The following is a 12,272-nucleotide window of genomic DNA, read 5'->3' on the forward strand; positions in this document are numbered from 1 at the left end:
TACATACATACATACATACATACATACATACATACATACATACGTACGTACGTACGTACGTACGTACACACACACACACACACACACACACACACACACACGCGAAAGGAATTATAAAGTCTTGATGACTTAAAATGACAGTACTTTATAAAAGTCAGAAGTAATTTCAGCAATAAGCGGTGATTTCGTTCTAATACACGAACATGTGGTTGCCACACTGACTTTATGATTCTCTTCATCCTACCTTAAGGGCATCAATAAAAAAATTATATTTCGTCTGATTGAAGAAACATCTTCTAGGTGCAGGTGCCAAACCAACATTTTCCACCGCAGTCCTATATAAGCATTTATTCCCTTAGCTTTTAAAAGGTTAAACACCACTTTTCTCAAGGATTAAATTTCAAACATGTAAAATACCATTTTGCAACATTGTCAGGTCACGAGTATACTATGAGGGCTGTATTTACTGGCAAAACACTGCAGTTGCAATGCGCAAAGATACCTTGCACCACAGATAAATATCTGTGCTTGCACTCACTGTTGTTGCAGTGCACGTGTGTTGCAACATTCGTGTTTCTTGGTCGGCACTATTATCACATAAGGGGTGTTGCATCATTGCATGCTATGGAATCCGCGATCTTTCTACTAAAGTATCGTTTGCATTTGTCCACAAGGACTTTTTAATTGTTTGCTCTTATTTATGCAAATTAAAAAGTTTCGACTGTAAATTTGAATAAAACGATAAAACAATGTATCATATTTGAACACCCCTTTTTAAAAATGGCCTGCGCAAACGAATAAGATCTGTGTTTCCAGACACTCCCACATTTGCTCATTCTGGAACCATGCAAACCAAATGCATGAAGAGTGATTAGGGGTTTCCCTAATAATGGTACGTCTACCCCTCTAACAGCCATTGCTTACAGTAACGTGGTACGCATGCTCCATCGCCCATTCTTTTCCCCAGCCCTCTGCTTAGAAGACACAGGTGAGTGTTTTGCTTTTTCAAAGACTTTTGAGGCAAAGGCGATCGAATTTGTTTGTTTCCATTTTTTATTTGCGAGACTATATCACTGTTTATCAAACCTGTATATTTTTATCATCCCTATTCATTGTGATATCTAAAAAATGGGGATTTTTCGCAACTCATCAAATGTGGAAGCTGCTGTCGGCCATGTTGTTTCTCATCCGAGGTATTGAAACACGTTTATCATATAACGTTCACAGTATTTGTCGAGTCATTAGCGAGGTGAGATCCTCTAATTTGTATATGACTGGGTGTATTATACCAGCCTATTGTTTATCTGTTATTGAACTTGAAATAGTGACTCGTAACCTTGAAGTATGTTTTCCAGTTGTTCCGTAACATTTCACGTGTATATATAAACCGCGCGAGCCGGGACAGCGGCCATGTTGGGATCGATTCCGACACACTTCGTCCCACTTTAAACTCATCCCATGTCAACGTTTCTTACTTTAAACGCATCCCGATTTCACCTCGATCAATCTAAATTCATTCAAATCAGTTTTTGTTGCCAAAGTTAGTATTTATAGAAACAAATTCATCCATTGTAAACACAAAAATGACACGCGAGGTCAATGTACGGTTTCCATGTGGCATTATAATCAGGCAAACAATTAGTATGCTGTTGGTATTACGGCTGAAGTCAAAAACAAAACTCCAAGAAAAGAATCATATTCAGTTTGAATATATTTATTTTGTGTTTTCATCATAGATGTTCCACTTTTAATTGTTTTGACTTTTCCATATGTTGCTCTGGCCGCAGTATGTAGTTTTGTTTTGTTATCTGTCATATCAAATGGAACATATTTTATCTGTGGTCATTGATTCGAACAAACTATTGGGACAGTCTTTATGAATGAGTGAGAGCCTAGCTTTTCCCCTTATGTGTACGTTGACCACTCTTCTATTTCAAAGCAGGCAATATTACTCCATGTATATATTCCCCAAAGGTTGTTGTGTTTTTTGGGTCAGGGAATGCCAAAAGCATCCTGGGAATGTTAGGTTATAGAAACATGATATTTATGTGACATATGGTGAAAATGGAATATAGTAAGAATTATATATATTGGTCAATAAGTGTACTTATGAACAAAAGAAAAGTTGTTAGGGAAGGATGTGAGGTATTGCTTTGTAATCACGGCTATCTTGTGTTAAACAGACACCCAAGTCCTTGGTGGGGTGTCAGACTGATCTAAAAGTTGGCAAAGTAATGAAGTTCAGCAATATTAACTGGGTTTATATGCTCAACTTTGTTATTTCTGTACAAACAAATACCCCCCCCCTCCCCCCCCAATTAGGATGAATAATGTATTTTGATGCCTGCTATAACAGTAGATAAGAATGTTTTCAATATGGGTATGAATTTAGGGTTTGGTTTATATTGTACCTATAAGAATGAACTAGTTGTATTACATACATTTGTACAAACTGTAGAGTAAAACTTTTGAGTTCTGTACTTCAATAAGGCTGACTTGAAAGATGTGATCTGACTGCATCAACATTCCTTTACCAGGTCTGTTCGATAAATGTGAAACAAGTCAGTGAGTTATGCGTCTGGTTTCAACTAAGTTATCTATTTTCCTGTTGTTATAGTTGGGGCAGATAACAGATTTTACCTGAGTTTTTGTTTCGTTATTCTAAAGGTACTGCGGGAAAGTCACCACCAATGCTGCATCATGCAACCTCCATAATGTTATAAGTTTTATAACTATTGGTTGGCAAATCTGGTTTAGTCCTGGCCTACTGGGTGAGGCATTGTAGAAAGAGAGGGGACTTGACACCTCTTGAAGCCTTCAGCAAGCAATGCTGTGCTTCCAGAGGTGTGAAGCTCCTGATTTTGTATACTTCCCATAATGCCTTGCCCTCAATGAATAGGCAGCTTCATCAAAGCCAGATTTGCCAACTCTGATGTCACATGATGCAGGACAAGGGAAAATGATCTTTCCAGGTACTTATGGCTTACAGGGGTACAGAATGTCAGACTTCATAGATAACTTTTGAACATGCCAAAATAAGGATGTGATCCTAGACAGGGGATGGGGCTGAAATTTGGTTTGGTGGAGATGCTTCTAAAGATGTCAGTTACTAGATGTTGTTCAAAACATATTGACTCAAATTTCCATAGCAGCCGTGACCATGTTTTCAAAAATATATGTGGATATATTTTTACACCTTAAATACATGGGGCTGTTCACCGTGTTCTTTGGTAGTCACAGTGGACTACTGCTTTCTGAAATTATTAGCCCATGGATGGTGGCCAGTAGTCCAGTATTCTTCAACTGAAAACAAAGGATCCCATTGGAAATAAGTGTGTTATTAAAATTCTTTCATGTCTGTCGTCTTCTAAATAGTCATACAATCAGCTGTTGCTAAGCAGTTACAAATTATGATAGCCCATGACAAGAATTGGTGGTGTGTGGACAGAGGACAATTATTTATTTTGAGCCATGATAATACTGAAATACATAGTAATATAAAAATTGGGTAGCCCCAACCCCAACCCCAACCCCCCAAAAAGAATTGTTTCTGGTCAGCGCATCACTTATATACCCATATTGGTGTGTGTGTGTTCGTCCAGCTCATGCAGTGTGCAGATCCGTGGGAAACACAAAAATAACCCTCCCTACTTCAGTGAAGACAACTGCAGAGCCAATCATGAACAAGCAAATGATATCTGCCCCCACATACACACTTGCTGTAAAGTACTAAATAAAAAGAAATATCATAATTAGTAAATTGAGTGACAGGTTTATTGAGAATTAAAAAAAATATTTGGCCTTCATTTTTTTTTCTATTTGGAAATGCAGAAAACAAGAACTTACAATGGCAGATGAAGAATTTGAAGGAACTGGGGATTCTGGCGCTTCCAAGACTTATCCAGCCCAATGTTCATCTCTGCGTAAAAATGGACACGTCATGATAAAAAACCGCCCTTGTAAAATAGTAGAAATGTCAACATCTAAGACTGGAAAACACGGTCATGCTAAGGTAAGTGTATCAATATGTTGAACTGTGTATTTGAAGTCCATTTTCTCATAATTAGACCCAACAGGTAAAACCTAGAGAAGGCTGTTGGAATGACAATGTCCATGCACTGTCTTGACTGTGTGGAGAACCATATCTCTAACACCCATGACTCCATTTTAAATGAACCTGGCATGTCAGACCTTATGCATGTCACTTAATTTCGCAACCTAGCCCTTTATAGCAGAATTGCAGCCAACTTTGGCCCTATAAGTGCAGTTTGACACTCCCAAAAGTTTAATCATACAGAAGCCATTGAAATGACTACACATGGTTTGTTTTCTAATGAGTTCTTGCAAGTTTAGTGCGGTCAGCTAGTGACATGACAACATCCGATATTTCTGTCAGTGCCCAGAACCTCCACACTCCACTGACATTTGTGTATGTTTTGACTTCTATACAGGTACATTTGGTTGCAATAGATATTTTTACTGGTAAAAAGTATGAAGATATCTGCCCCTCTACTCATAATATGAATGTACCCCATGTGCAACGTAAAGATTACCAGGTAGGTGGAACTTATTGAAAGAAAACTTTACACATGCAAGTACAAGCGATGGCCGATGTTTAATTTGAAAACGACTGCCGATGAGCATGTATTTTACGAGTTTGTGCTTATTTTGCAAAACATTCCTGTTCTTACGATGTCAAAACCATTTATAGAAATATTAAGTACTTGCATATTCTATGTAGTTAAGTTCAAGCAAAAATTTTGCCGAAGATCCAGTTTTGAATTATCAATTAATTTCTCATCACCAGTCATTATTACATATTTGATTATTTGTCATTGTTTGTTTGTGTGGTATATTGTAATATTCCATTGTTAATGTTATTCTATTTAACAAAAAGAAGTTATTTTCCATTGATTCAGAAAGCAATATGATCAACACAGCATTATTATTGGAATATTGGAACCTTCCTTCAAAATTTCAGTTATACAAGATTATACCAAGTTGAACCAAAAATGTGGAATATATACTCTAGTCATTCTCGGTCACAACAACACACGTCTGCGTTACTAGTTCTGCTGTGTTCGAAATATGAATCAAGACATTCAAAATTGCCACTAATTCTCAAATCTTTCTTTGCTTTTACTGGTGATGGTATAATTATTCCCCAATATTTTTATTCATTCAGCCGGAAAATACTCGTGACCTAAGGGTTTGTTCACTACAACTCTTTTACTATGGTTCCCGAACAAAATTATGGTGCATTATGGGAAACCTAAATTTTTATTTCTCTTTGTAGGATTCCAAAATCTTTGTGAAAAAATACTGGAAAAAATTGTCAACAGTACCTTACCTTGTACAAGCCAAGATATTGCCTTTGAACAGAAAATATGGATTATATACTGTGCTCTTTCTACATCATGACAACCTGTGTCTACATCACTGGTTCTGCAGTGTTCGAAATACGGGTCAAAATGTTCCAAATTGCAATTAGTTTTTCGTGATTTTAGCGACTAGTAGTGATTATTCCTCTTAGGTCACTCGTATTTTCCTTGGCTGAATGAAGTAAAATATTGGGGAATAACATGTAATTATTTGGTAATTTTTCTTCTTGTCACAGTTAGTAAATATTGATGATGGCTATTTATCATTAATGGACGACTCTGGTGACACACGTGATGATATCAAACTTCCAGATAATGACTTAGGAAAAGACATTAATACTCGTTTTTCTTCAGAGGAGGTATTTATGGTAAGTAAACGCCGTCTCTGCAATCGAGATACTACTCTGGCAATCAAGTTCTCGGTTTCCAAGATAGACACAAACTAAAACTGTTGCTGTTCGATGTGGTAGATTGCACAAGTGGGTGATACAGTTCCTCTGTTGTGTGATTCTAATCACCCTGTGATCAAGATAATGTAAACATCGAAAGTCTCGAACATTGTGCATTGCAAGATCACGGACATCATCAGTAATGCCATTCTACTGTGAGTACAATCAAACCAATGTCCATTCAATAACTCGTATCAACATATCACAGGAATAGTTATAGCGTTTTGTGTATCTTTGTAAACTGAGACTTTGACTGCCTGAGTAGTAACATTTCCAAAACCAACCAATGAAATACCACTACACATGTTTCAGCTCTTGCTACATATTCCAAAGCCCATAGCATTAATGTTAAATGGAAATGTGGTGTTGTACTTGCCCACACTCATGGTTAATCATGTTTGTATGGGCTTCACACACACACAGTTAAACCTCCAACTAACATTTCTATGGGTCACACACATAGCTAGACTTCCAACCTAATGTTTCTATGGGTCACACACACACATAGCTAGACTTCCAACCTAATGTTTCTATGGGTCACGCACACACACACACACACATAGCTAGACTTCCAACCTAATGTTTGTATGGGTCACACACACATAGCTAGACTTCCAACCTAATGTTTCTATGGGTCACACACACACATAGCTAGACTTCCAACCTAATGTTTCTATGGGTCACACACACACATAGCTAGACTTCCAACCTAATGTTTCTATGGGTCACACACACACACACACACACACACACACACACACACATAGCTAGACTTCCAACCTAATGTTTGTATGGGTCACACACACATAGCTAGACTTCCAACCTAATGTTTCTATGGGTCACACACACACATAGCTAGACTTCCAACTAACATTTCTATGGATCACACACATGTCTAGACTTCCAACCTAATGTTTCTATGGGTCACCAATTCTTTTAAATAATGTCTCCATTCCATGTTTTCTACAAAGACTTGTTTTAGCTGTAATTTGAGAGTCTATTTAATATTTCAATCCAGCTGTATTATTTGGGACCTGGTAGGACAGTGGTTGCAAATGTGAATGCTTCAATCATATACACTGAAAGGGCATGCAATGGGTTGTATGCTCTCCAGGGAGTCAAGTATAAAGGGCTCTTGTGTTGTGATAGGTTTGTGCAACAGTAAAAATTTAAAAAGTACTTTAAGCACAGTACTGGAAAGGGCTGTTGGTGGCTTAGTGTTTAGCTTGTACCCCTCGTACCTCTGCAGCCTGGGTTCAAACCCGCCCAGTGTCGGCTGGGTTCGATTAAATTTACCACACTGTAAGTAAGAAGAGTGTCATTAAGTTTGACTCTACTGAACAACGCAGGTTTTCCCCGGGTACTCTGGTTTCCTCCAGCACTAACACTTATCCAAAGGAGCCTATAAATGGGACTAGCTGCTGTTGGTTATCAATAAAATAAAAAAATTCAAAACAATTTAAAAAGTAACAATAATAATATATTGTTTGTTTTTATATAGCACTTTCCCACTCTTTGTTCAAAGCTCTTTACAATTATTACCCCTGGCATGAATCTTTAGCAGCACACTGGCCCTTTATAGTATACTCCCTCAACTCCCTATGGAGCATACAATCCATTACAGCCTTTATAAGTGTATAGGATTAAAGCATTCACATTGCAACCTCTATCCTACCATGTCCCCAATTATACAGTTGGGTTGACTGAGGCACAATCGTGGTTCAAATCTTGCCCAATGACTAGCCACTCAAATTGCAGCAACAGGGCTTGAACCTGCAACCTGCAGATTCAAAGCAGCCCACTCTAACCATTCGCCCATCCTGACTCCATGTGTACAAACTTAACATTAGTCTTATCATTTTATAGGTGACAGTGCTGAAAGCCTGCGATGAAGAGGTAGCTATAGGGGTGAAAAACATGACTGACAAGAAATAAGATCATGATTGTTGTACCCACCATCACGTTTGTCATGTCCAGGAAAAAAAAAAGGAAAAAATAACCATGCACTATGTTGTATGACTTGACAGTACCGGCATCAATTCTCATACCATTATTTCTTGAATTTATTTTTGTCAAATTTGATTCAGTTTTTTTGTATTGTGTTTCAAGCCAACCTATTGTATGGTTATATCAGATCTATTGTTAGCACAAAATATCGTGTTGTTGAAACTAAGCCTACATTAGTACTGCTGCAAAGACTTTATACAGTGTATCAAATTTACAGGGTACATACATACTACTACATTATATTGCAAGTAAAAAGCACACAAAAAAACAACCAACTGTTACGTTTTCACAACTCGTATCATTTTTGGATCATCATTTCTGTGTAGAAAACGCGATCCAATGTGTAACTTCTCCCCCACCCCATCTTTGAACCAAGTGTTGATTTGTTGAGTCTTTATTGTAAAATTGATAGTGTGTCCAATTATGTGACCTATGACCTCTAACCTTTGCATGAGGTCATGACAGTTTTGTAGCAAAGGCCAGTTCAGTTGCAATTCAAACATTCTTTACTATTACTACGCAATGGCAACATTTTCAGCAGTTTTGTTGATAATAGATTGCCATGGGCTGAGGATGTTGAAAAGTCGAAGAAAAGAGTTGAAAACTGAACAACAACGTTCTGGAATCTGGTCATTTTAAAACCTGCCATTAACGTATTCTACTTTCTGTTGATATCATGTGGACAAGACTAAAGTTTTGTTGATTGGATTCCCTGTAACGTAAAGTTTCCATGGCGATTAAAAAGTATGTTTTGTTAAGTGTCAATTACCATGGCGATAGGATAGCAATTTTTCTATAATCATGGAAAAACTGGAAATGTAATTGTTACAGACTCAATAGAATTTGAGGTGTATATCTACTGCATTCTTTGTATCTTTTGTTGAATTTCCAACATAAAAAGTTTGGCATATTATCAAACTGAGAGTGGAAATTAAATTTATAGGATAGCATAATCACAGTTACAATAAATATCATATATAGTAGAGATATAGTAGTACCTGATCAAGTAGAGACCAGACAGTCAACGTTTGCTTGTAAAATGAACAGTACTGGTAGCTATGTAGACATTTGCTGTCACGAGAGACAAAACCAGCATGGCGATGAGTTGTACCAGTAAAACCGTTCCTTGTTCTCAGTTGTCACAAATTATCTGATTTTGGACACCTTATCGTATGTAATAGTGTACAAATACTACTTAGGTTAATGTTATTGTGTTGCTAGTTAATTTTAAAAGCCAAGTGTCGTTTTTTTCAAAAAGTTTTAAATCAAAACCAGTATTGATGCTGTCTGTCAAGCCATCTTGGCCTTCTTTCTATATAATCCGTGGAATTTACTGCAAAAATCATTCTGTTGTGTTCCTTACCGTAATTATGATAAAATAGTGTTTTTTTTGCTATCAAAAACGTTCAAACACCATTTCTCCATTTTGTCCCTTTTACAGTAGGCAAGTAGTGCATGGTTAACTCAGTATGCAATAAGGCTGTATACAAGTTTCTGGTAAATTGCTTGTTTCAAATACGTCATACTTTGCTATATCCTCTCTCTACCAAAACAAACTTTATAATAAAAAAAACAGACAATGTCTAAACCCACTTTCAATGGCAAATATATACATACAGTCTTCAACATATTATTTTAATGATGGCTTTTTTGTGTATTTTTTGATGACTGGTAAGATTGTGCGACTGTCATTCCTGGTACAGTATCTAAGACAAAAAAAAAAGAAAGAATTGTTTCTGGTCACGACATTTTGTCTAAAGTGGTGAAACAACGTTTTTTTTTTCTCTTCTTTCCCCTGAACAAACCTGTTGCTCAATCTACTACATGTATTTATGTCACGTTACTATTCTCTTTATTTAGTGCTTGAGAGCAAGTGTATATGTGGGGCAGATGTCATTTATTTGCTTGTTCATGATTGGCTCTGCAGTTGACTTCACTGAAGTAGGGAGGGTTATTTTTGTGTTTCCCCCAGCATCTGCAGACTGCATGGGCTGGATAAACACACACAAAAAAAGACTGATGCAAGGGTATTTCAGTGGTGCGTGAGCTGACCAGAAACACTTTTTTTGGCCTTAGATACATTCAAATGTAGAATGCTTGACAGTCATTTCATGGCATGGCTATTTTGTGGTGTGGATGTGTTGTGGTATGGTATGGCTGCATACATAGTGTGTATTATTATGGCACTATTAGAACCTCAAGTTGGGGACTACACAGGCATGCACTACACACTAAGGTGAAAGCTATTTTACCTACAGGATATGCATGTCAGTGTATGAGGCTAGTGACATTGCATAGATCTGTAGCATGACAACTTCATGATGCAAGTACCCCCCCCCCCCCCCACGGGGGGGGGGGGGGGGGGTTACAGTGTGATTATACTTAATTATGTGTTGCGAGCGACAGTGCAGCAGCAGAGAACACAAGAATTAATGCAAATACCCTCTCCCCCACTGAAGTACCCATATATTGGCATGTGTACATCACAGGGTTGTGTTAGTCATACATGTATCTGAAACATTATTTGCTGTATGTTTGGTTCAATTTTGTACAATCTCTCCACTGTGTAGTCAAATGTCTGCAACACAATTACTTTCTCCCAAGCAATAGCAGTGGTTCAGTGCTATTGGAGCATTGATAAAAAGGGTGGCGACGTCATCACCCCCCCCCCCCCCCCCCACAGGACTGACTTTAAGATTGGGGGGGTTGAGTTTGTAGTAAACTGAACGAAGTAACCAATTACAACCATCTGTCAATGTGTGATAGTACTGATCAGAGTTGATTTTGGAACTGTTCTATAATTTAAAGTTGTAATTTAACGTTTTCACACATTGGAATGGGTCACATTACACATGTAAGATATTTTCTTCTGGTTCCATGTACTACTATGATGGCTCAAAGGAAAGCAATTCACAGGGGTCAGGAGCACAGCACTCCCCAGATCAGTCGGCTCCTCAGGGATATTTTACCAGTCATCTTTTGTACATACAAATTTAAGTAGCAGAAGTATGGTTGGTAGACAGACGTCTTTCATACTAACTGCTAATTCTTCTACTTGCACAGAACAAGTTATTTAGAGCTACAATTGTGAACCATTGTGACGTGGTATAGGTATGAACAATGCATTACAAACTTCATGACTAATTTAAAAAAAATTTGCACTGCTACTCCATTTGAAAAAAAAAATTGATGCAGGACTGACAGTAGAAAAAAAATTGCTGTCACTGACAATTTGCTCCCATACCTACTTCCTCCATACCCCCCCCCCCTAGAAATCAAATGGTTCTCCCCTTATTTATCCAAAAACACTGCATGTGTTGGCCTGAGTGTTGAGGGCGCCCCAACAGACTACACCGTCTGGAGTGTGAAATGAACTTTTTAATGAACACCATGCCGGGACACCATGATATTTGTATTCATAAAGAACAGGATGTAAGGAATTAAAACTTTGGCATGGCCATTGTTAGGGAATGATTGCAGCACCAAACTCACAACTGAAAGTCCCTTGAGAATTATTTTGTTGAGTATAACAGGATGTGAGTGAGTCATGTGTCATGGGAAATACGAATCCGCCAACACATGGCAATTATAAACTAAGGAATTCACTTTCCCTGATAACTATTACCGAATTCACAGAAAATCTCATCACTGTATATTGCGCAAGTTACGATTCGCGCATACTCAGACCTCAATAGTTGCAAAAGGAAAGCAACGTAGTTTTCCAGATAGGGGAGTTGTCTGATTTTTCGGTCGGCAAGTAGGCGGAGAAGTAATGTGAGTTCTGCACATCTTCAAACTTTATTTGTAATAATATGGAAATTCCAGGAGGGCTAGGGACTCCCTAGGTGACTATAAAAAGGAAATATGTGTACTGCTAGTTTCAATAGTCATGTATATTCATTCAATATGAAAGTAAGCCACTTGTTCTTCACAGTACAGTTTATTCAATTAATACATACCTAAGACATAAATAATAGCTCTGCATTCAATTGTGTCATTTACTGCCAGACTCCGTGTGTGTACGCAATGTTTACACAACAGGGGGGTCATATTGAAAGGTCACGAACCTGTGAGCTGTACATTTGTGACGTCACAGCTATCGTCTGCCTGAAGTGTCCTCACACTTCTCTCTCGCAGGTATGTTGAGAAAACTTTTTAATTTTTTTTGGAAATTCAAGTACAAAAGTAGTTCATACATTGTTGATGTTGTCCAGTAAACACAGATTACTTCTTTTTTTATAACAAGATCGATGAATGCAACTCGTGCACGATTTTTCTGTTACTGACGGCCGTCAGCCAGTCATAAAGCTTTTTGTCAATACGTGTAAATTTTGCCACCAGAAATACACCGTCCGTGGCAAGCCACCCAAAAACGACCCATTCCTGATATTATTGTCATTCGCTCATTTCGTACTGAAAATTTCAAATATGCATC

General features: G+C 37.8%; 1 protein-coding gene across 1 annotated transcript; it reads left to right on the plus strand.

Moving 5' to 3' along the window:
* The first annotated feature begins 849 nt into the window (after nt 1–849).
* LOC144451436 (eukaryotic translation initiation factor 5A-1-like) lies at nt 850–9,476 on the plus strand. The gene is made up of 5 exons (XM_078142276.1): nt 850–988; nt 3,832–4,012; nt 4,452–4,556; nt 5,618–5,749; nt 7,697–9,476. Exons 2-5 carry the CDS (start codon nt 3,848–3,850, stop codon nt 7,763–7,765), a joined length of 471 nt encoding a protein of 156 aa, XP_077998402.1. The 5' UTR covers nt 850–988; nt 3,832–3,847; the 3' UTR covers nt 7,766–9,476.
* Nucleotides 9,477–12,272: the final 2,796 nt, after the last annotated feature.

The sequence above is a fragment of the Glandiceps talaboti genome, chromosome 21, assembly GCF_964340395.1.
Source record: "Glandiceps talaboti chromosome 21, keGlaTala1.1, whole genome shotgun sequence".
NCBI lineage: Eukaryota > Metazoa > Hemichordata > Enteropneusta > Spengelidae > Glandiceps > Glandiceps talaboti.